General features: G+C 37.8%; 2 protein-coding genes across 2 annotated transcripts; both read right to left on the reverse strand.

Annotated features, from left to right (window-relative positions):
* Positions 1-385: 385 nt before the first annotated feature.
* LOC140243868 (inositol polyphosphate 1-phosphatase-like) lies at positions 386-13,096 on the reverse strand. Its single transcript, XM_072323540.1, has 5 exons — positions 13,066-13,096; positions 11,373-11,611; positions 10,310-10,574; positions 1,812-1,986; positions 386-890 (listed from the first exon to the last, which is right to left on the reverse strand). The coding sequence occupies exons 2-5, from the start codon at positions 11,574-11,576 to the stop codon at positions 386-388; spliced, it is 1,149 nt and encodes a 382-aa protein (XP_072179641.1). The 5' UTR covers positions 11,577-11,611; positions 13,066-13,096.
* A 4,794-nt stretch (positions 13,097-17,890) lies between these two features.
* On the reverse strand, positions 17,891-23,790 carry LOC140243454 (sulfotransferase 1E1-like). Its single transcript, XM_072323131.1, has 7 exons — positions 23,619-23,790; positions 22,841-22,968; positions 21,859-21,975; positions 21,165-21,291; positions 19,807-19,901; positions 18,583-18,766; positions 17,891-18,003 (listed from the first exon to the last, which is right to left on the reverse strand). Exons 1-7 carry the CDS (start codon positions 23,710-23,712, stop codon positions 17,891-17,893), a joined length of 858 nt encoding a protein of 285 aa, XP_072179232.1. The 5' UTR covers positions 23,713-23,790.
* Between the last annotated feature and the right edge of the window lie 2,872 nt (positions 23,791-26,662).

Here is a 26,662-nt window from a genome sequence, read left to right on the forward strand (position 1 = left end):
TCTGCTGATGGCTAAGCTGTATTTGACATAGAATGCACTCCCTAAGGCCACTGGTCAACAGTTTTCCACTGAACCTCAACAAATACAATATGTAGCTCATAATACACTGTATATGATTTACGTTTCCTTTAATAAATATCATTTCCAGTTTTAACAACTACATCATCTAGCTCTATAAAAATATACAATCTACAACAATGAGCGTAGAACATTTGCAAATTTATGGCATACTTTAAATACACACTGGAATGTGTTTTTTCTTCCTTTCTTTTCCAGAGTTTGATATCTTGAATGAATCAATCTGTGACTACTCATAGGTTTGAAGGCAACGTGACTGTCGAGACGACGAGAATAAATGGCCCATCTACACCAGCCAGTTCCTGCCTCACTTTTTCACTGCCGCATGGATTGTGGCCAGCACGCTCTCACTGCGGAAACAAACAATGCCGCCAGAATTGCTCCAGGTTTGTCCCTCGGGAACGGCGCCCTCTACGTCCGGCTTCTCATATCTGACGCTGATGCCCCGTATGTTTCCTGCCTCTTCCGCAGACGCTGATTTCCATTTGTCATAATCGACAATACCTCCCCCAAGAGACTGCAGAATGGCATGTGGGCCGCAAGTGTCCCACTTAAAAGTGCTGCCCTTGCTGAGAATGTAAGCATCCACCAGTCCTGCAATGACACACAGGATCTTGTAGCCCGCCCCGCTGGCATAATGGACTGTCCCGATAGAGGTCATGGCATCCTTGATGTGGGCATCTTCACTGGAGCTCATGATCAGGGACAGTCCATTCTCACTGGTAGGGGTAGTCTCGGCATCTGCTGATGATACGAGGGAGTTGCAACGAAAGTCTCCACAGCTCACTCCCCAGTAGCAGCTTGAGGTCCAGCTGAAATGACACGTCAGAAAAGTACTGGTATTTAATTATCAGAAATGCTCATTGCAGAGTCCATTAAAAAAGCACAGTGCATTGTACATAATGATAAGAATTGGGGTAGTTCCATACAAGCTACTTACTAGCCGTATGGCCATCATCCCTTATGACACAATAGAAGATACCTGCTTCCTCACCCATGACACTCTCAACCTCTTATATGGTACTTCGACTTTCAGCACACGGGCAAGTACAGTCATTAGTTAGAGAGAAGTTTCAATTCTACTGGGCACACAGACACTCAATTTTACACATCTGAACTTCCTGGTCTCCAACACTTATGGAATGATAGGATTAGGTAGAGTGAATGAATGTGATCGTGGCTGGAACCAGTTATTATGTATGTACTATATCAAGGTCTGCTAAAGAGTGGCACTTTGAAAGGATTTACTCTTACTAATTTGTGCCGGTAAACCTGTTAAGCCTTACATCTGAACTATTTAAACCTCTCTGCGCTAATGAGTCAAACATGCACAAATTTTTCACACATATCTATAGACAGAAAATGAACATGGCACACAGAAGGTTAATGACCCAATATACTACTTGTCGGTTAGGAGATTTAACAAAATGCAATGTATCCAAAAATGTCAAAATTTTCACTGACATAAAGTTAAATGTAAATGCTTAAATACAAAGCTTTAATCCCAAAACAAGAAGTAGAAATTCTACACATGAATACACATTCAGGATTTACATTTGGAGACCATGTCTTTGTCAAATACTTCTGAGGAGAAAGAAACATGAAATGTCACAGAACTCACAAACTAACCTTGGCACCTTGACACCTATCAAATCACAACACAGAGAATTCATTTATCTTCACATGTATTTTGAAGTTCACTGTTTATCGACATTCATTCCCCTTATTGTCACCTTTTAGTGTCTGTGTCCTGTTTTGCAAAAGGCTGGTTTATGACTCCCATGAGCGGTGATCCCGTCTTGCGATCGAAGGCACCAATTAAAACCACAGCACACTGCAGACCACGCTGATATATACCACTCTCTGCTTGTTCATCTTCAATGCCCTTGATGTATTCTGCAGTGCTGTCTGGAAAGTGGAAATCAAGAAGGAAATACCTCAGCACATGGCAACATTGAAAGAGCCTGCTTTCAAAAACTGCAATTCTCTGACAAGCAAAGATCAACACATAGGATTTGCCACAGGTGAAATGCCTGAACTTTGACAAGTTTGTTGACAAAATTGGAACAAATGTGATTGCTCAAGACATATGTGACAGATCTGTGTATCATATATATACAGTATTTGAGATGAAAGCATTGGGTTTTCCTTGGCCCCTTAGTTGCTCACTTATATTCCCACATTTGGTTCTCTGTCCTTGGAAGAGATTTTTTTTTAAATACACTTTAATACAGTCAAACCTGTCTATAGTAGCCACCTGACCTGAAGGGAGATGAAAAAAGTGGCTGTTATAGACAAGTGGCCCCTATAGACAGGTTCTTGAACATGATTTTTCTCTTCGAGTGAATTGTTTCAGTGGTCATATATGGTAGGTGGACGCTATAAACAAGTGGTCGCTGAGACAGGCTGCAGTTGTAAAAATGTTCAGGCAGGAAATATAGAAAGATACAGTCATGCCTCTTGACCAAGACTGCTAATGAGAAACAGTAAATACATACATCTTTATGGACTGGTTTAAATACAGAAGCCATTTTGAAAGATTTACATTTACATTTACATGGACATACTGTGTAGCTGTCTGATCACAACCCCCTTTTGGTTTGTCTTTTTCATATCATTATTATCACTATTATCATCATCATCATCATCATCATTATTATCGTTATTATTATTATATAGTAACTTGCTTTTGTCGGTTGCCTCTCACTTTCATTTTGTTGCCTCTTCCTTGTACACCAGATCAGGGCACTCCCCTCATGCTGTCATCACTCCACTCTTTCCCTATTCTTTTGTTCCTTATCTTGTTTGATGTTGCATCCCTATTCATTCATACATATTGTACCCTTTACAGGTTGCCCCCTTGATCCTCAGGATCATCACTCACCCACCTCTGCCTTTTGTCTGTCCATCCTTCAGCTTTAATCCCCCTCCCTTACTTGTTGGGCTCCTTGCCCATGACTTCCAACCCACCCCTTTTGTTTTCTTTGTTCTGTGTCCCTAGCCCTCCCCTGACTGTTCTTGTTGTGTGTAGTCCTTATTATGTGATTTCCTTCCCTACTTGTTTGTCACTTTGCCTCTGACGAAGATTCTGCTAGGATCAAAAGCTCAGGTCCCTTTTGACTCCAACGAACACAACCAATGTGACCTCATATACCAACTTGCGCAGATATCATAGTAGAGCAGATAAGCCCTCAAAATCACGTGAATTGTGCAAAATTTGACTAAAGCATGAAACTTTCACCAGTGTAAGTACATACCATAAGATTTATTTTAAGATCGGGAGGTAAGTCTGATTTGACCTCTGATGACCTCCAGAGGTCAATGTACTTTAGATATCAGAAAATCGATGTTTTTAGACATTTGCAAATGATATATGTGGTTATGTTGCACTAAACATGCATTTATACCACAGAGAAATCATTTCCAGATTCAACAGAGCACTGACAGGTTTTTACCTTTGACCTCTGATGACCTCCAGAGGTCAATGAACTTTAAATATCAAAATATCGATGTTTTTAGACATTTGTGAATGATATATGTGGTTATGATTCACTAAACAGGCATCTATACTTCAGGGAAACCATTTTCTGATTCCACAGAGCATTGACAGGTTTTAATCTTTGACCTCTGATGACCTTTGGAGGTCAATGACCTCAAAATATTATACTGATCTGTGATGTCATTGGTTAATGGTAACCATTGTTAAGATGTACAAAACAAGCATATCTGTCTTACAATGAATTTGTCTTCATATTCTAAAGAGCAGACAGGTTTTTACCTTTGACCTCTGATGACCTTGAGAGGTCAATGACCTCAGAATATCAGAATATTGAAGTATGACATCATTGGTGAAAGGTCAAACATGGTAAAGATGTACAAAACAAGCATATCTGTGTACAATGACATCGTCTTCATATTCCAAGGCACACAGACGAGTTTCTGCCTTTGACCTCTGATGATCTCGAGAGGTCAATGACCTCAAAGTATCAGAATAGTTTGGCATCATCAATGGTAAACATGATGATGTTTTATAGAGAGCCCTGTTTATTAACGAGCCATTACCGTTCACCTATGAAAATCACACAAGGTCAAATACCTCGAATGAAATGTGAGGATGTTAATATTGATATTGCGATAGTTAATAGTTAATAATTGTTTATAATGTAGAGCTTACAAACCATGCATTTCTGTTACCAAAAAAGTGGCTACTCATGCCGCAGAACTGTTCAGGTAATTATCTAAGTCGGGTATGTGCACAGAGCAAGGGGTGTCGATCTGTTTTCACGTGGGGGGGGGGGGGACTTGGACAATATGTAAAAGCATAAGTTCATGGTTCAAAGGAATGAAGCGGAGGGGGAGGGGGAGGATGTGGGTGGGGAATTGGATTTTTTGCAGGTTTAGACCTGAAATCAGTGATTCAGTGTAGCTCTTGTTTAATGTGTGCGTCATCACTTATACGGAAGTTGATGGGGTGTGGGCGCATCTCACCTACCCTCCTCCCAAAGACGAAGTTTTTTTTTTTTTTTTTTTTTTTTTTAAGAATCTGATGCATACGTTTTGGGGAATATTTGGAAAATTATGGATCACCAAGGTGTACCAAGTCTATATGGATGGGAACCCAGCAAGCGCAGCGTTGGCGAGGGTAGGGTATTCCACTCCCATTCGACAGAGCTGTTGTATTTTGAGAAATGAGATTCAACGACCTGGCACACAGGCACTTTTGAAGGAATACCTCGAAATTGTATCAAAAAGGTGTAGTAAGTCAGCCATCTATGGAGGACGACCAATCGACAGAAGGATGTGGGTGGAGGTATCCCCCTCCCACATTCTGGAGCTTTTGCATTCTTTTGTTTGCAATTCAATGATCTCGTGCCACTCTTGTTTGAACTACCATTTTGAAGAAAAAAAAAGTCCATACCCAAATGTGTAGCCATAATCAATGCATGGAGGAGAGGTTGATACAGCGAGAGGAGGGTATGAAAGGGGCTGTCCCCCAATCCTTCCCATGCGAGGGAGTCTTTGCAGTAAGAATAGAAATGTTAAAAAAAAAATCTAGTATACACAATTATGATGGAATATTTGGGAAATTATCAGTAAAAGGAGTGTACCAAATCTAAGGGTATAGAAACTGAGGAGGGATTGTTAATTGAAAGATACACTACCCCCTCCAACAAGAGGGATTTTCTTTAATATGTCGGAACTGAAATTAAAGATCTAGTACATACTTTGTGATGATATAGAACAAAAAATGGGACAAAAGCACTGAGCGTATATGGAAGGGGACATGACGAAAGATAGTGTGGGGGAGGGGGTATGCAAAGGAGATTCTGCCTTTTAATCTGGTGCATACTATAGCTGAAATGTTCAGTGACAATTCATTTTCTGTCAAAAAAAGTGAAGAAAAAAAATCTCAATCTCAGGAAATACTTGGAGGCAAAGTTTTATGTCCCCACCATTCCCCCTCCCATATTTTCTCGGGAGGCGGGGCAAATGCCTCTTGCCCTCCAAAATGAACAATCGTGCATATATAGGAAAGCCTTTTCATCTTTGGAATTCAAATAAAAATATCTCTTAAAAACATTTTTCATAGAATAAGGGAAATTACCCTTCTCCGAAGTATGTTATATCCTCTGTGGAAGGAACCAAGCAGGGGGAAGGAGTCTATCGAAAGGAGATATCCCCTCTCACAGAAGGGAGATTTTGCATTTCAGAATTAAATCTTAACAATCCGATGCACACTTAAAGTGAAAAACTTGGGCAGTTTTCTGTCTAAAAAGCAAAAAACAAAAAACAACAAAAACTAACAACAACAAAACATAGTCCACATCTCAGAATTTAATGGGGTGGGGGTCAACTATCCCTGCCACCACCCCACCCCTCCTCCAAACTGATGCCCCGGTATGTGCATGTGTTTTATTCCACTTGTTGAAAAGAAGAGAGAGAGTTTTAAGAAACAATATTGTTCAGTGGTCGCTATGTCCCAGTCAAGTTAATTGTTTATCAATAAGGTGATTTCCTTCACCTGTATACCTTAAGATGATGTAGGCCTGGTATTTGCCTTGCACGTTATTACATCTATTTCTTTTTTATTATTCTCGTTTATATTTTGATGTGAAAGTTGTTTACTTTGCCACGATTTTATTTGTACATAGAAAAAATAATCCAAGACTGAAAATGAAACTGATACAATATTTAATGATTGACATGATGCACATATTGTGTATTTCTATAGCAATAAAAGTGAGCAATTCAAAAGGCGTGTACTCATTTCACATGAACATTAGCGATGATCCTCTGACCCCTGAAGGATATTGAAAGATATGCATCAAAATGTAAGAATATTGATGTCTGGTCTCATTGCTTTGTAATGGCCAGCTGCTTATGAAACAATAATTATATTTTAAAAAAATGCATTTTGTGTGTGTGTGTGTGTCCAAAATTGTATGCAGAGTATTCCACACACAGTTCAATTTTGACTTCCATCTAGGACAATGAGCGGTTACTTTTTTCTCAACTACACTGTAATATCAAAATCTATTGAAAAAACACGGTGGCGGCTGGGTCTAACACATTATCATTCCTTTTCGTTGGAGATCCATGCGGGATGGTCAAAACAAACATAAAAAATAGATTTCTCAGACCTAATTGTTATAACAAAGCATCATATCCTCATATACCCAACCCAACCCTCTATGCCCAGACAATGTAAATCACCCCATGGACTTACTTGGAGCTTTAGAATATCCTTTGTCAACAGAGAGAGACATCCAAACCTTTGCAGTGCCGATTAAGATCTGCCATGGAATTGATTGGTATTGGCTCTGCATCATTGACAGCAGATCTCCTTTCCTATTCTCCTTCTTCTTCTTCTTCTTCTTCTTCTTCTTCTTCTTCTTCTTCATTATACTGTGTAATCTTGTAATATTCTGCCATGGAGCCTTTTCTTAATTGGTTAAAGAAGGTATTCAAAGAGCTATATGAAGCAAAAAACAACAAACAAATGCAAAAACAAAAAGAGAGACATATGTATCTTTAATAACAGAGCTGAATATTGAGTATCTCTCTCCTGAAGTGTTTCAAAGAGATACAAGAGACAGTGGCCGAGAGTAGCCGCCACCTTTTTTGGGAGTAGGCCTACTTTGTGTTCTTGCAAACCGATGCCTGACATTTTTGGTCATTTGCCCTTTTTGAAGAATGCAGCAATAGAGCCACAACTTCCTGCGGAGTGAATATTGTGGGGTTCTTGATGCAGAACATCATCGCTGAATTTGCCTGAGCTGTACTTTCTTACAGGGATTGCCATTGTAATTTTGTTTTGTTTTGCTTTGTTTTGTTTTTCAAGTGTGGCTGTAACACTGCTTGTTTTGCATATGATGGTCATTGCAGCTAAAGAGTGCATATCTTCTCTGGATCATTCCAAACTTCATGATGTTTCACCTGGGTGAATGGATCCCAGATGATGCATGCATATTCCAGGACAGTCCTGAGCAGCATGGAGTAGAAAACACCTGAACTTTATGATACTCGTATCTTCGTCTGGAGAGAGTCTTTGGTTGAAGTATACCCTTTTTAAGCTGCTGTGGCGATTTGATTCCAGCTGAGCCTCCTATTGGAACTCCAAAATATTTTGCACAATCCGCTTTCTTCATGGTTTGCCATGAATGCTTATCTATTCCCTGGGTAGGTCTCGGATGGCAATAGCTAGTTGCAATACAAAGGATTGCTTCATGTGGAATGCATGTTGGGCCTCACAGTATGTCGAAGTTTTCAAGATGGTCCATGATGTCGCAGCTGTGGACTGTATACTCCAGGACCATGAGTCATTCATCGCAGTCATACTGTAACAACCCACCAGCTTTACACTGGCCAATACAGGCCCACCAGCTGGAAACTATGCAAATATTGCCCATGAGCTTGACACTTAGGCAAACCAGTCCCATAATGAGTCCGACACATGGGGGAAAAGATCTATGAGACTTACACTGAATAGATTAAACACTCTGTATATCAGTCTCGTGGGCCTTGTTTCCCTCGAGTGTCGAGATAATGGCCATATTTGCCTATATTTGCTAGTCTACATAACTAACCCAAACATAACAGTTGTATATGAGGTCACTGCCATCACTCGAGAAACTTAAGCTTATTTCTGAAGTAATTGACCTCTCACATTTCAGAGACCTGTTACTATAAACCAATGCTCTGTAGAATATGCATACATACTTTGATCAAAACATCAGTGCGTGATTTGTACATGATTAAGCATTTACGATTACACCAATGAAGCCAAACATCAATACAGGTAAGCCTACACATGTGACCTCAGTGACCTCTCATTGTCCTGAGAGGTCAAAGTTGGATATAATGCTCAGGCTAATGACCAATGTTCCATGGAATGACAAGATTCTTCTATTATAGCATAAATGATTGTACATCGGGTATTACAAAGTTGACCATTGACTATACATAGAATATCAATATTCTGATATTTTGAGGTCATTGACCTGTCACCTTCCTCAGAGGTCAAAGGTAGAGACACGTGAGTAATTTCTCTTGCTCTGTGGAATAGGAAAACAATTCAATTGTAATACAAATGAATATAACATCTAAATCATGTTTGTCATCAACCAATTGCACCAAATATCAATGTTCTGACATTTTGAGGTCATTGGCCTCATCATAGGTCATCTGAGGTCATCAGAGGTCAAAGGTAGAAATCTGACTCGAAAGGCTCAGTGGAACATTGAGGCAATTCCTCTTACAAAAATTAGTTTTTAGTACATAATTATCGTGTTTCAGTTATGAGTGACGCATTAAAATATCAATTTTCTGACATTTTGAGGTCATTGACCTCTGAAGGTCATCAGAGGTCAAAGATAGAAACCTGTCAGGGCTCTGTGGAATATAAAGACAATTTCACTGTGACAAAAATTAAGTTTTAGTACATCATTACTGTGTTTTATCATTAACCAATGATGCAAAATATCAATTTTCTGACATTTTGAGGTCATTGACCTCTGGAGGTCATCAGAGGTCAAAGGTAGAAACCTGTCAGGGCTCTGTGGAACATAAAGACAATTTCACTGTGACAAATATTAAGTTTTAGTACATCATTACTGTGTTTATCATTAACCAATGACGCAAAATATCAATTTTCTTAGATTTTGAGGTCATTGACCTCTAGAGGTCATCAGAGGTCAATTCAGACTTACCTCCCGATCTTAAAATTAATCTTATAGCATGTACTAACAATGGTGAAAGTTTCATGCTTTAGTCAAATTTTGCACAATTCTTCGGCTTATCTGCTCTACTATCATGATGTCCAGCATTTTCATATCACATAAAATCCATACTTTACTTGACTTAAGTGTCTGTGTATAACTGCCAGTCACATAAATAAATCACAATTGCACATCTATTGATATCAGTTCATATTTTTCATTAACACCAGCAGGCAGAGGTTGCATGGAATGGTTGTGGCATGAAGCAAAATGACAGAGCAGCGGTCACAGTAGGTGGGTTTGAAATAAATGGCAGAGCTTGAAATTGTATCAAAAGAGCATGTACACATGAATAGGATCATACACTTGAAACTTCATTGAACATTTCAGTTAACTTTAATTAATGGAATAAAATCAAAGAACCAAAATGGTGTATAATTCACTAAGCTGGAATATGAAATAAGAAAGTTGAGGAGATGAACACGTTTCAAGATCAGTGAAATTAGTTATAGTAAATCACAATTCTACATTCATCGTAACATAATATGTAAATTAGATGAGGAGATGATTTTACTGCCAACTGACCACTTGCACTACAACTGACCTTCGTCCAAAACTAACTAGCTTGTCCAAGTTTAGTAAAACTTTTACCATCTGGTCAGTTTGATAAACTCTATTAAAGTAAACTTCAACATTGAGTGGAGTTACCGGTATGCTTAAAGGACTTTCTTTATATAATGGGAGGAGACACAATTTATTGTGTACAGTGGACTCCCATTATAAGAAAGTTCTCGGGACCAGCAGTTTTCTACTGTTATATTGAAATTTTGATATAACCGAACGAATAAACAATAAAAAACATACATCGGATAATGTTGTGGTCTGAATTTTTTAATTTGTGGTAACCTGAATTTCGTCATAGCCATGTTCATTTTAACAGGAGTGCACTGTATTGTATTGTCAATAAAACTTCATCCATGTTACTCTTGGAGACAAAGGTAATGTCAGCTTACCTATAGGGTCAATCCAAATACCAACGTTGTCAATGTCGAGGTCAAACGCTAAGTCAGTTAGTCTCACATCAAGTTCTGTATTGGCTTCGGCATGAACGGCCTGGGCAAGCAGTGATGCTGCAACCTGATTGCCATCCAGAACTTTGGTCAGTAGATTCTTTGTTTCATCCACAGAGGGTTGCACAGCGACTGTTATGCTTTCCCCCGATGTGTTGGTGAATTTATTGCTCTCCTCCCCAAACACAAACTCCTTGAGACCTGCAAACTGCAAAGCAGGATGAAATACAATAAAAAAAAGAAGATATTGTCTTTTAATCCACACAACATACTGTGATAACAAATATCTATACAGACAAGATTCTTGATGATGATGATGATGATAATGATGGTGACAATGATGATGATGATGGTGGTGACAATAGTGATTATGATGATGATGATGATAATGAAGATGATGAGAGAGGATGCTGGTTGAAATTAACACTGATCTGGCCCTCAGTACCACTGCCTACAGTCCCACGAGGATAACATACACACTTTGATTATCCCTATTCATCACGAAGATCTCTGCCTTACTACAAACACTATTAACCTGTTGAGGACAGACTTATTTTGGTACAACATGCATTTTCCAATAGACACCTGTGCAAGTATATTCAGGACTCAACTCTTCAGTGGGTTAAAAGAGAATGATGAGAGGTTTCATTTTTTTCCTTATCTTATTACCCCTAGAGCACTAATGAACAACATTCTCTTTGCCCAATGAAGCCATATATGCACTACACAAGCACAGCAAACTACTTGATTTGGAAACAAATGTTTTTAGTACTATGGTGCTTGAGCCCCTTGGTAGATTGCTCTAGGACCTCCCCAAAGTTGTGTCCCCTGTCCTCCTGCCAAGCAATAAGTTTTAAGAGATAATGACAACGTTCATTTTAACAATGCACATCTTCTCCAGCTCTTTCTCCCCCTTTGCCAAAAATATCACAGACAAATAGTATCAACAAGATCATCAGAGAATAAATCTTAAAAAGAAGCTGATGAAAATATCCATTCAGCCTACCTCATTGCCAACATCATATCTAATCATCTCCTGAATAAGGACATCTGCCAGCGTCTTGAAATCGTGAATGAAGCGCTTGTTCTTGGCCTCTCCCGTCTTCTCTTCAACAAGCAGCTCAAACAGCGCCCTCTCAGCCCTGATGATCCGCGCCAAGTTGGCGGCCTTCTCTCCCAACCTCACCAGGGTCCTCAAGAGCTCTGCCATGATGCCCTTCTACACTGGCAGTGCCTTGGAAATGTCTGCAAGGTTCCACAAAAAATCCAACGTTCAGTTCTGTCTGTGCATGCGCAAGTCACGACACATTCACTAAAAGTTTCACAGTGAAAATCATTGTGCAGTACCCTTCAGTAGTCACTTATCAAATCTTTGTACAAACCACAAAATTGTGTTCATTTTTCACTCACATACGTCATGACACTTAATACATTCCCCTAAGTCTTTTGATATACCTCAGAAATATCTGTACAATTTATGCTTTAATAATTCCCTAAAATTTCTTTATTTATTCAAGTTTACACTGATTTTATTCATATCGCCACAACCAAAATATACACTGCAACTGATTGACAAATTGCCCTACATAATTTGAACAAAATATTGATATTTCGCCTCAATGCAGTCGAGGCAGCTGTATACTATCTTATCTTTGCGAGCAAGTGTGAAACATGCAGCCAAAATGGGCTGGGCTTGGTACATGCATTTGGCTTGGCAAGGGTCACACTCCTTTATTCATGTATAAGCACACTGCTCGTACTTAACCATAACGCTGTCCGAGATTTGACCGCTGGCTACATGTAGAAACCTATGCTTTTGCATGCGGTCAAATTTTGGCATGGGAGGTCTAACCTAAATTGGTGCAAGTTTTTTAGAATTTTGTAAAGTTACAGATGAATTCAAACATCTGAAAATAAGACTAGCTAAAATGGTGGCTGAAGACTAGCTGAAACTGTGGCTTGGTGGCGTAAATACTCAATTTTGAGTGATACACGCCATTAACACCAAAACAATAACAACATCATCATGTGACTAGACCACGTCTATATGCACTTCAAATGAGTGAAGCATACAAAGCAAGAAACAAAGGTAAGAGCTGACATTAAAACAAGAGCTTTGGGTCTTTTATACTTTCCTCTGAGAAAATTCTTCACAGAAGGTGTAACTCTTCAATGCTACAGCAAATTATGACTCTAAATAATACTCACCTACTTCTCGGGCCTCTACTAGAACTACTACAAGTTACAACTACAAAAAAAATTCTTGAGGGACTTGTGACTGTGTTAGTGTTTACTATAAATTTACTGACACTTATTACTGACCATGTCCAGTGAAGTTCCACTCTTCTGTTAAAGCCAAGGCAATACCCCTTTCATCAGTGAGAGAGTTATTTGTGTGATACAGTATCATTTTGAGTTTAGACTACTCGACCTAATCATCCCAGGATAGCTTCTTGGAGTTGCAAGAGGGATTAAAGTATCAAGCATCAAGTATAAAATATTGGCAGATTGGTGTGGGCGTGGTCCATCACCGTAGATTAGTTTAGAAGCTTACACGGATATCAATACATGGGACAGAGCATTAAGAACTGCCACTTCTGTGTGTATCTCCGCTTCAGTTATCCTGTTTTTCCGGAAACCAGCTCATAACAAAATACAACTCACATACGTCAGTAAAACCAGATGATAAGAATGCTTACTTTTCTTGCGGCGGAGCAGCAGCGATCAACACAACTCTCGCTCTGGACCTCGAACGACGGATCTGTAACGGCTCACTTGTTGTGCTGTGTACCAGTCCTGTGCGGCAGGTTACGGTCTACGAGCGAGCGAGGTGCACAAGGCGAGGTGCCGTTCCTGGCAAGCAAAATAACGCCATCTCGCGATTTACCTTGTAGACACACCCATTTACTGTTTTCAACAATGCCTCCATAGCAGCTGGGCTGCCTCTGCTGGCTATCCTTTCTTTCTTCCTTCCTTCTTTTTTTATGTCTTTCTGTTTTCTTTCTATCTCTCTCTCTCTCTCTCTCTCTCTCTCTCTCTCTTCCCTTTATCCGCCCTTTACTTTGTGGCAAGATTCATTGTGCCTTACTTAGATCTTCAAGCCAGATTTGAGAAATATTAAAATGAATTGAAATGACTGAATTAAAAAATATATTAATGTTCGCTTTTACAGTATCGTTCAACACGAATAAGAATTCCGCACCATGTCCTTCATAAGTAACAGCGAATATACCTGAAGGCATGCTGTAGAAAAACAGCAATCACCCTTTCTTTACTCGCACAATAATTTACCGGCATCGCTACAGGACATATTTATGAGAATCTTAATTAGATAGCAGCGGGTTGTTGAAAATTGTGTGTGAAGACGGTATGGGAATGCTACACAACTAAGCTAGTTCTTATATACACGGTCATACTAACCAACTTTTTATTCATCTATTCGATTGCACATGAGTCATAATTGTGGGAGAGAGGGTTCAGGAGGGATGAAGAGGGAGAGGGAGAAAGAAGGAGGGGGAGAGGGATAGAAAGATAATAATAAAAAAAGCTGACAGAGTGAGATAAAGACAGACAGCTAGAGAAACGAAGAGAGTTGATGAAGTTTACAAAAATTATGAAATCTAAACACTTTTAGCCCTACGCTTAAAGACGTTGGATATGGAGGGGGGGGGGATGAAAACTCTAAAAGCGCTTGAGAAAATGTTGATGTAAAGAGACTATGGTGATGATTTTTCACGCGAAAATAATTCATCATTCAAGTTGAATACTCGTAATGAGGAAAAAGTTGCATCACCTGCATAGACACACACACAAACAAACAAACATGAATATGTCATACACAAATGATTACGACAGAACGTCATTTACAAGTATATATTGCACGGATACTAAATCCTAACAATCCTATTCAATTGATTACAACACAATTGTAATAGGCCACTATCATTTCAAGCACACGCTTACGATATGTGGTCTGATGCATTTTTCACCTTATAAACATTCCCTATTATAATGGCGTCGTTTATCATCATCGTTGATAATTGATTTGTACGTTATGTTTGCACTGTACTTTCGCTCGCAATGTTGAAAAATATTACTGATGATGTTTTTTTGTATTGAAAATATTAAAAAAATATTCATGATGTTACTTTGAATGGAAATGATGAAAAATGCAGAAATAAAACCAACCAAACAAAAAAACAAATATTTACAAAAAAGGCGCACATACTTTATTGCTGGTTAGTATGAGTGGTTTCTTTCCTTTTTCTTTCTTTTCTTTCCTTGTTAGATGAAGACAAATTGAAGAAAATTCAAAACTCAACCTTCACCCCTGTACTTAATATTCTCTTGCATTCTTTCCTTTTATTGGTAAATGTCTATTCCAACTGTATAGGAATGTAATTGAGAGTCGAAATGTTAAATACGATTATGCATTATACTATAGTAATTATGTGAGAACATATTAATGAATGAATGGTTGACCGCCCTGAAATTAAAAGAAAAAAATCACAGTTTCCCACGATTAAGTCACAACTTAAATGATAAAAGGTCTGATCAAGAATTGTCCATTTCAATTCATAATCATTAGTTTATATCTTCACCGGCTATGACTGTTTCTTGAGATACGCTTTTTAGCTACTCTTAAGATGCGTTTTCATTAAAAAATCGATGTCATGTATAGATCTACTTGGAGTTGCACAGACCCGGTTAAATTTGTAGTTTACAACTTAACTAGAGCAAAATCTCTAAAAGTATACTTATACATTGTACATGATATTATAATGATAACGAAAGATGTCTGGGATACAAATATTACATGAGATGATTTCAATGTCTTATACAGAGAAGAGGCACAAAGGTTGACTTCAAACAGTAATCTTGAGACTACTATTATAATAACGTCGTGATTTTGATTCGTTATTTGCTTGCTTACTAACAACTCCAACTTCCTCCGGCCATTTTAAGTTAAGAATGACTTCCAGATAGGTCTTAGGACAGAATTTGCCTTACCTTTTAGGATTAAAAGTGGTCGACTCTAAACCCATTCGGGTACAGGTGTGCTGTCGATAAAAGAGAAAGATAATTTTGCTAACAAAGTTTGAAAATTAATATCTTTTTGTTTTGGCATACTTTCAGAATAGGTCTAAGGATTATTTCTATATGAATGGGAGATAATCTTTGCCATCAGTTGTGTTGTTGTTGTTCTTGTTGTTGTTGTTGTTGTTGTTGCTGTTTGTATAGACACAATAACAACAAGCAATTATAGCGCTTTAAAAAAATGGGAGAGTGAATAGGGAACTATTTTGTTACCAAAATTGGAATTTACAGAAGGAAATAACAAACGAAACTTTAACAATGTCTAGAGTATGCGCTTGCTTATTTGTGTTTTTATTTGATTTGTTTGAATTTCTGTTCAGCTATTTATAGTGCGCAGGTATAGAACTGTACAACCTCAAATCATGAATAGCAAATAAGAGAAGATAATACAATTATACACTATGCAACTACCGTAGTCCTTGAACCCCCTCACGGTGACTTATGGCACGTTGACGAAATTGTTAAAGCCGTGTGTAGTGCATGGAGCTCCATGGTTATTGTGAAAGGGAATCATTTACTAATAAATGTTTCGAAAATCAATATCCTTTTCCAGCAAGAACAAGTTCGTAAAATCCTTGTAAACATTAGGCTATAGATGTGCTGCATGTGTGAGGATTGTTCGTGATGCTAAAAGAGAGCTTCATGTTTCAGGTCCTATTTTGATGAAACTTGATGAGTATGCGTATGTTAACCTCTTCTATCCATTCGATTTTACTCAGTCCATGTAAGTCAAATCGAACATGCAAATAATGATGTGGAGAGAGCATTGGAGATTAAAGGGCCTGTATAGTTTTGGTTGAGATGGGGCTACGGATAGTTTCCAACTTTTTGGGAGCTGATAAGAAACTTCCTATGAAATGTATAAAAGAGCATACAATTCCAAGAGGAATTCAGAGTTTGTTTGATAAAAATTAGTTTTGAAATGGCTGGGCTATCCAAAAAACAAACAAACACACACACACACACACACACACACACACACACATACACACAAAACAAAAACACAAAGAGGTTCTAATAAAAGGTGGGAACTACCCTTTTTTAGAACAACTTTGTTTTATGTTGTTGTTTTTTGATATCTCAGCCATCTCAAAACCGTTTTCAATAAAAATAAAACTTTGAATTCCTGTCAGAATTGTTTGCACTGTAATATTTCATAAGTTGTTCCTAATTATCTCACATGAAGTTAAAATCTGAATCCATATCTCAACCAAAACTATATCATCCCTTTAATGACCCCTCGTTTTCGTTGTTTGTAGACACTCCAGTAAAAATGATGTTAACTTGGAGCGTGAGCGGTGAGTGATGACGTACATGAGGAGCAGAAAAGGTTTGTCAACGTATGATAGATGAATACGAGAGAGTTCAGTAATGGTTCTATATCGATATACGCGGGAAGTAGATGTATGTCAACATTACTGTGCACCAGAAAGCAAACTTGAAGTCAAGGATACATTATTTCAACTAAACATACCAGCAGAAAAGAATAAAACTGCGAGAAATCTGATGCGACAGAAATGCGTTTGCAAAGGAAAACCTTGCAAAATTTATTCATATCGGTTGCTTAAGTTTCAAACAGTGCCTTTCCAACTGAAAAGCATATACAAAGTGTCGAAATATTTCTCCTATGTTTTATATTTAAAATGGGATTCTGCGCGTACTTCTGTGACTGCCAATCGAATTAAGAATATTATTCAACATGAAAGCTATTGCCTTCCATAACTAAACTCCACTGGTGACAAATATACTTAGAATATTTACAAACATGCAAACAAACAAACAAACAAACAAACGAACAAACAAACATTTGGCCTACTGTTGTAAAGAGATTATGATATGGCTCATATACTATGCTTTAGGAAAAAAAAAACTATACCTGTGCAATAGTAATCAAGCTTTAGATCTCGGAAACCATTTCATGTTCATATAAAAAATAGAAATGTTGTCCAAATATCACACAAAAATAGTATATAAACAATTAACTCCTATGTGATTCCGTCTCCCTTTCTACAGGGATGCTTCAAGAGCTGGATTCTTGATAAACTGTAACTGCTATGTTGCAGTTATCAGCTCTTCATAGAAATCCTAAACCAATGTTTACTCTGATATGAAATAATGTATTATGTATTAACAATGAAAGATAGATGTATCCATTTAGGACTGTACGATATAACTAGTACAATTGTACTTCCAGTGCTGGTGAATAATAATAAAAAAAAATAGATAAAACAGAACACCGACGGGGGCAGTTATGTGTGATGCTAAGCATCGAATCAGCGACGAGACTGCTAACGAGACTCATAATATGGGGAACAGTATTTGGGATGGCAAAAGAAACATGAGAAATTGGTAGTGCTTAGGTTGTTCGCGTTGTCGTTGTACTGTGTATGAAAGTCTCATGTTTGTTTGCGATTATTACTGTGGTCTTCACTGCTCAAACTCGAACGTTATTCCCGATCCCGCAGTCTTTTCCCGGTATAGCTCATCGAAGGCATCGTTTTGCGCCACTGTGAAGTGATTCTTCCAGTCACCGACTTCACCTAGGAAAAAAACAAGAATATGATATTGAAAGCATGACTTTGATGAATGCTTGCATATTGTGAACTCAATATTGACAGATCTCATTTTACAAGATACGCTTGTACGTGTTGGTTCATCACAAAATTTTACGAAATGGATTCACGTACATGTTCATACTTATGAATAAAATTAACCGTTTCGAGCCTACCAATTTCCTGCCCAAATCTTTAAAAAACAGGGAAAATTGATCAAAATTTAATGCCGTCTTGGTAGGAGCCAGCTAGCAGTATAATGACCAGTATAAGAATAACATAATTTCATCAATTAAAACATAACACTTCTAAAACATGGATTATACTTTTCAAATACTGTTTTGAATATTAAATCTAATGAATTCATATTCCCTTTCAAATTCAAAATTTTGAATAACATTGTTTGTTTGAGCATGCAACACATTCATGTCTGGGTGTCTCACTTTTTTTTTTCATTTCTAACACACGTATCTACTGATGAAACGTACAAAAGAGAGAAACAACTGAGAAGTTGTGTCAGATGAAATGTTATCAGCCATCAACCATGCAGAGACCTTCCGCCTTTACCTTTTCTGAGGAAGGACCTCTTTTGTTTCACGGCTTCCTTGAAGACCGGCATCGTGTCCGGGTTGGACTTCGGGTCCTTCTTCATGGCATCGAAGGTGGAATGCTGGGTAATGACATCGATGACGTCGTCCGACAGGTTCCTGCCCAAGAAATCGCATACTCTGACGATACAGCCTCGAAGGTCCTGAAATATAAGGGAATGATATACTAGTAGTCAAAGATTGTAAAGGTAAGGTGTTCTTTAATGATGTGATAAAGTAAAGTAATATATTTTGTGTAATAATTGGTATACCTTGTTTATTGTTTTTATATGATGCTCTATATTTGTTATGTGAATGTAATCGGTATTTGTTATTGCTAAATGTGCATACAATGCTGTTTGATGTAATTGATATGTTTTTCAATGTGATGCGTTAAAATCTAGCCTTCGGGCTACTACTTTGCATGTTTGTTTTAATAAACCATTATCAATCAATCAATCAATCAATCAATCAATCAATCAATCAATCAATCAATCAATGTGCATTGTAAGGCCTAATTCTAAGCAGCAAAGAGGTCCCAAAATACTCTACCTCACATAAAGATCGAGATCTTGTTGGTTTCACGGCCGTTATGTTGAAATATCAATGTGCGCCAAATCCCCGTTTCAAAAACTCAAAAAAGTACTGAAGCAATACTATATTACCATCGATTCAGGGCTGCTTTTATGATTCCAAAAAACCACTTAGCAGATACGATAGTAGAGACTTCAATAATGTTTATTATATTTCACTGTGCAGGTATAAACAATTCTAGATGTTTTGTTGAGATGGGGAATGCGTGACTGCAATCAGACCAAGTTATGTTGTCACACTTTGATTATAATATACTGCATTCAATGTTACATTGATATGCAACGATTTCAGTTCAAGCCCTAAACTTTACGACTTAAGAAAGCAAAATGATGACCGGATACCACCTATAGTTTTAATTCTTAGGATGGGATTTTTTTAACAGATCAATAATTAACCACATGTATGCGAAATCAAGACGTTGGCGAATGCTGGTGACGCGCACGCTTTGCATTCGTGGTCCAATCCTGTATACCGGTATATACGAAAGGAGGTTTAGTTGAACACGCATTAGGCCTACTTCTTAAATACGTTGGATATCGTGTTTTTATCTATGATTTTAAGGTCGTTATGTTACTTAACCTGTCATGGTTTCAGCTAGCACCAAACTTACCCTTTTCATCTCTTCGTAGGTGATGAAGAAGACATTGGGCTCGTGTCTCTTGCGCCACCAGTAGAGGACGTTCTCGAACCACGAGCCGCGTGGAACTGCAAAACAAGTTTCGAATTACAGGAATTGATAATTAATCTATTGCAGAGGTATTAAGCAAAACTATTTATATGACAAGAACTATCACACACACAATTGCCCTTTTTTTTTTTACTTTTTGACCTTATGAATTCTATTATATATTTTCATTTGTTTTGAGGCCACCATTTAAGTCAAATAGTGATGGCAGTCTCCTACATTTTTTCGTTTATCCTCCATTGACAAGACTCGTTCTCTAGTGATATCTTAAAGCCTCTATAGAGTACCTTTCACTTCTTCCAATGCATTTACAAAACAAGTCCAGGTCATCATGGTTTTATAACTATGTTTGTGAACATGAATTAATTTTGTATGTTATTTCATCGTTATATTGTGTCCATGTTTTTCAAGAACAACACAGAAATAGAACAAACAAACGAACGATTGAGTTCCTGATTATCATAGAATTTCTGCAAACCTCTGTCACACTTGTTATCTACTTAGAAAAGCACACATCAGGGGCCCGTTGCATAAAACTCCAACCGGATTTTTTTCCGGTTGAAATCACAAAATTCCAGTTGGAAGCTCCCAACCAGAGTTTTTATGCAACGGATTTTACATTCTTAGATTAGCAACCTTAAAAAATTCAGGTTGGGCAAATCCCAACCAGAATTTTCTAAGGTTGCTAAAAAAAGTTTTATGCAACGGGACCCAGGTGTTTTTATAAACTTGGAAACTTGTAACTGATTTCTTGTTGAATGTAACTAATGTTCGGCTGTTATACCCCTGTTAAGTGTTTCATATCTTTGTCGTACGAGAGATAGCGTTATTACTTTGGAAAAGTAATGATCAATATGATAATTTAGAGAAAAGGGGGAAGCCAGGTGCATTCATTCATAATAAAAGGAGATAAATTTTCTTTATTAAAATTGATTCTTTGGTAGGTTTTATTTTTCACCGACGTTAATAAGCACCGATTGTTATGTGTTTAGAGTAATAGCCATGATAAATATCATCGACATAAATACTCGGATGGGATTCGTCAATCATTTTGTTTCTTAGTTATGGTGAGAGGAGTTAACTTAGAATGTGAGTTTCTTTTAGAAGATTACAAATAACTTTGGATATATACCACTCTGCCATAATTGCTCTAAAATGATAACTGACTGAGCCTTCCTTCTCTCCCCCCCCCCCGTCTATCTGTCTGTCATTATCTATCTATCTATCTATCTATCTATCCACCTGTAATGTTGCAGTTCGCGTCTGTAAACTGTAAAACTCACTCGAGTCGTTGCAGAAGTCTGTGTAGAAATCACTCCACTGTCTGTACTGGGGGAGGTTGGGTGACACGTTACAGAAATGGAAGTACGACACGGCAGCATCCTTGGGATTCCTGGCTACGTAGATCACCTGATGGAAATAAACAGACAGACAGACAGACAGTCAGACAGACAGTCAGACAGACGTCATTTCATTTCATTTCATTTCATTTCATTTCATTTCATTTCCAACAGAAGTATAAAGTACAATATGACATTTGCATGTACAAGCGAAATCAATGCAGCTCTTATTTTTCCACAATGACGTCATAAACAAAACAAAATAAAACAGACAAATTTTAAAAAAATAGCTCAGATCATGCATGTTATTTCTTCTGATAATGCTAACAGTAGTGATTATGATAATAATATCCTCATTTCATCATTATCATCACAATCACTGATGTCACAATCACTACAAATACTTTTATTGCTGTCAATATAATCACAGCAATATTGATATGTCTTTGGGTGAGCATTTACCAAGTGCATTTATGAAAAGGGCTGTAGAAAACCCGAGGTACAAACCCTCGGGGTACAAACATTATAATATCATCTACTGATTGGCAACAGGATCAAAGTGTGGATAGTTTTCCGCCAAACTGAGAGAGACTCGTCGTCTGTTTCGTAACGTTGCGATGGATACAATGTGACGTACCTTTGGTTTCTTTTCGTGCATCTGTGTGGGAAGAAAGGGAGGAGGCAGTTGGGTCTTCATCAGACGCGGTGATTCCATCTTGTTCGCAATCTCGTAGATGCCTTTGTCTTTATCAGCCTGTTTGCGCAACAAACACACAAACAAACAAAAACAAGAACAAAATTAGCAAACAAACATGTCATGAAATCAAGTTGTAAAGATGTTACCAAGAATCACAACATTACAAAGCAACAACAACAGAAACAACTTTGATTCTACGTGACCGAGCTCAACGACATCTTGTACGACATGAGAACATTATGATATGATTATACTCTGTAAACGTTTTCATGTAATTTACTAGATCGAAAACATGAGAATGTTCACAATATATGCATGTGAGACACACTTTTCATATATTTTCAGTCGACGCGTCAGTGTCATATACACACACAAACACAAGGACTGGCGAGTAATTAGAATAATCAATTATGATTAAAGTTGACAATTTGATAAAATTTGTATGAAAAATTTAACGAGCGGCAAGAAGGTGTCTTGTTGAAACCAGCCAAGGCGCCTTGTCAAGGGCAAGAAGACAAGCACACGGGGTGGCGACTTGCCCAAAAGCATAGATTCGCCTTGTTTGAGACAAAGTTAAGGGGATAATTTAGTTTTGGTTGAGGGATATTTTATGGAACAGTGTGGTGGGACCCATACACTTTTCATTGGGACCACTTTGTTTTACTTTGTCTTTCGATGTGTTGGCCATTTGAATATTGATTTTCATCAAATAAACTTTGAATAGTATGCACTATAACATTCCATGAAAGTGGTTTCTAATTATCTCGCCAAACGTCAAGACCTGAATCACCATCTCAGCCAAAACCGCGCTATTCCTTTAAGGCCCTTGGCGTTTGTATGACAAGCCACCTTCTCGCCGCATGTTGAGGCTTCCGCACGATCGTCGGTTTGCATATCGTAAACATGTCACCTGTTGTTCTACCTGTTTGACATCCATACTCTGTGACATCTCAAGGAATGGAACACGCTTGAGGAGGTGCTTCTCTCTGACCGCCACGATGTCACCATTGGCGAAAATAAGAGACAGGATGTTCTGCATCCACGTCGTTCCTGTGACCCGGAAGCGGAAACAGAAAGATGAATATTAGAAGAATGGACATAGGCCCCTACGATGACTGAGCGATTGAGCAATAAAAGTGGCAGCAGGAAGAATTGCCACGAACTCTGGATCACAAGTGCAGTTTGGAAATGGAGTAAACGTAACAGAAGAGTCCTCATGGTTGAGAGTACAGTATATCTAGATATGCGGAAACTGATGTCGGGCAAGGTGGGAACGAGCGAGCAAGTAGCTCGTTGTGGAAATACACTTCTTCTTCGGTGGGTAATTCAGTGGCGGATCCAGGGGGGAGCTCACCGGGCACCCCCTATATTTTTTGTTTGTTAAAACAATAAAAATAAAAAAAAAATGGGGAGGGGTGCGTACACCCCCTTTTGATTTCCCCTCTTACGGAATTCCTGGATCCGCCCCTGTTATTGGCGCACTCACTCGCGCGTTTACACAATACAGTGCATTGATCTTTTACCCCATTGGTCTCAAGCGATTATGGTCCATAAGATATCTAGATACTTACCTACAGAGATCAGCATTTTAACCCTGCCTCGCTGCTATGCACTATGAATGGTTTAAGCTCGTCTTGAAAAAATAGAATGATTTATAAACGTATAATGCTTCGACATACGCTTCTAATGAAAAGGCTCACCCGACTTAGGAAACGTGATCAGAAAGGTGTCATCTTCCCGGACTTGGAAGGCCTTCAGGTCGTCGAGGTATCGCTTCGGCATGAACTTGGGCATGATCCAGCCGTCGATCTCGTAGCATGACTCCTTGGCGAAGTCGGGCAGGTTGTCGAACTTGGAAGTACCTTTCGATGGAGAAAAATTAGAGAAAAATTCAATTGGATTCCTGAATTTTAAAATCAGATGTCATGGCTGGGGGCTTATCTATCTAGTGGTAGTTGATTTGATCTGACTTGACGTAAATCGAATGTATTTTTCTATCACTATCAGACTTCTTTGAAATAATATGCCAAATAAAACATGCACAAGTTGTTACTCAGTAACTGTTCGAAACAAGTAGATCAAAACACTTCTTGACCATTATCTTTCATATTTGTTTTTGTTCATTCCTTTCTCTCAAAGAGTAATAGCATCCTACTTTCGGGGTTGTTGAACATTGAAATATTGGGTCGCGATGTCCATTATAGTAAGATACACTTTAGCATTAAATTGCATTTAGCAGCAAAATTTGATGATAACTTTATAACGTGAAAGATGCACTGGTTGCAAATATATTTTTGCGAAATTAAAAAACAAAAACAACCAAATGCGACGACAGTCGTGGGAAGGGCAGAGAGAACAAATATTTCAATGAAGGAGGGAGGGAATGATTAAAAATTAGGAATTGAAGGAAATTAACAAAGTGACATAAGAGTAAGAGAATTGAAAAAAAAAATGAGGAAGGGTAAAAAGAATGACAGACGGATGAAAGGAGGAATAGCGGGATAATGCACAAGGCGTGACGAGCGTAAGAATAAGTAGAAAGCATTTACACGGAAGGGAAGAACAAGATGGTATTAGGGAGATAAGAGGGTAAGGAAAAGAGCAACGAAAACAAACTGAGAGTTAGAGAAATGAGAAATTACAGTACAACACTTTGGTGGAGAAGGAATGAAAGACGAGAAAAGTCTGAATGGGAGACTACAGAACGTAAATCCTGAAAAGGTAAGAGAAAGAATGAGAAATGCATATTTAGGGGAAAACAAAATAAGATTTAAAGTGATGTCCCTAAAAGAGAATATACAGTAAATGATGAAATAGAATTTGACTGCGATAAAACCAAAGTACAGGATGCGGGAAAATATAGAAAAAAAAATAACTGCACTATACGTTGAACCCACATGAGGAGATCACATAACAACTTTACGCCGACTGTATAACAATTGCATAGGACCGACTGAATTTGAAACTACCAGTACATGTATATCGTCACTATACATTTCATGTCTCAAGACAACGTGACAATTATTAATTGCGATTAAAACTGCAGTCTTTCCCCGTGTGCATAGTTAATGAGACAATACAATGTGTGCCAATAATAATCCTGTCTAATATAATTCTTCAGACGCGTTCTAAATATCAGTTGAGGGTCGTAGGCCGGAGAATATCGACATCAAGCAGTTAACACATGACATGATCAAAATTTCCTTTTCAACAATGTTCAATGATATAAAAATACGCCTGCTAGTATCACTTTAAACTTACCAGACATTGTGTCCTTGTGGCGGATTTGGTGGTTTCCTCCTGATTTATTTGTGAGCTGTGAATGCATTCAATAATTAAGAAAGATTGTTAAAAGAGATGATTGTGTTTACTTACTAAAGTGGCATCTTAATGGTATAGCCACTAATGGAGCGAGTATGCAGCATAAGTTCCACTACAGAGAAGTGTAAATAAGACATGATAGCATATAGCAGAGTGTAGTAGTAAAGAGATTACTGTTCCTTGATAATTGAGAAGCGGATTTTAGGGTAAAGATGTGATTTATCATAATATATATATATATATATATATATATATATATATATATATATAGTAGCCTTAGGGACAGAAGTGTTGGAATTCATGGTCTGAGTAGGCTCTCCATGCACGTTAAAGGGATGATATAGTTTTGGTTGAGATGGGGCTTCAAGTTTCCAACTTTTTTTTGTGAGATATTGTGAAGCCTTTTATGAAATATGAAAAAGCACGTAATTCTAAGAGTGATTCAAAGTTTATTGATTACGATTTTGATAAATATTGGTTTTGAATTGGCTGATATATTCAAAACAAACGGAGCATAATAAAAGGTAGAACCATTTTGTTTTACTTTGTTTTTGGATATCTCTGGCATTTCAAAACAGATTTTCATCAAATTAATAAACTTTGTACACCTCTAATAATAGTATTCTCTGTAATATTTCACAAGTGGTTTCTTAGTATATCTCGCAAAAAGTTAAAGGCTCAATCCTCATCTCAACCAATAACTATACCAATCCTTTGAACCAACGGAATGGAAAAAGTGTCATCACAATCTGAAAATAGACACGAAAATTATTCGATTTTGAAGTTTCCGAAACAGTGGTAAATAGTCTTAATGACGTAATATGGTAATCAGATGAGGTGATGATGTCATGGCCTTACAGCAAGTCTCCTATTGACCTTCATACAATCCTTCATTCAATTTCTGTTCTAAATGAAATCAAAAGGAATAATGTTTTTCGTTTTCATCAAATTATTGTTACGTTGCACTAAACTAACGATTATCAATAGGGAAAATTGCTGCGATTGCTAATTAATCAAAAGTGCACGTAATGACGTGAATAACATTATGTGTACAAATCAACGGGAAGAGATTTCACCAGAGTATGACTGGTACGACTATAATATGGTATTGTCGAGCATTAAAAAAAAATCTGAAGTGTTTAAAAATGCGCATCGACAAATTATCGTCGGCCTTATGCCAAAATGCCCTTAACACATAGACTTTGTACACCGTTAAGGGCCTTTTGGCATAAGGCCGACGCAATAATATCAGCCACAAAACGTGGGGCCTGTTCACACGTACCAAGTTGCTGAATTACGAACTTGATTACAAACTTGTTTGCAATTAAGTTTCAAACTATACCCTCGGCGATTCCAGTTTCCATTCACACGGCAAATTTGCGTAATTACAAACTTGCTTTGAGTTTGCTTGATTACAAAATTG

This window comes from Diadema setosum, chromosome 20 (assembly GCF_964275005.1).
Source record: "Diadema setosum chromosome 20, eeDiaSeto1, whole genome shotgun sequence".
NCBI classification, from domain to species: domain Eukaryota; kingdom Metazoa; phylum Echinodermata; class Echinoidea; order Diadematoida; family Diadematidae; genus Diadema; species Diadema setosum.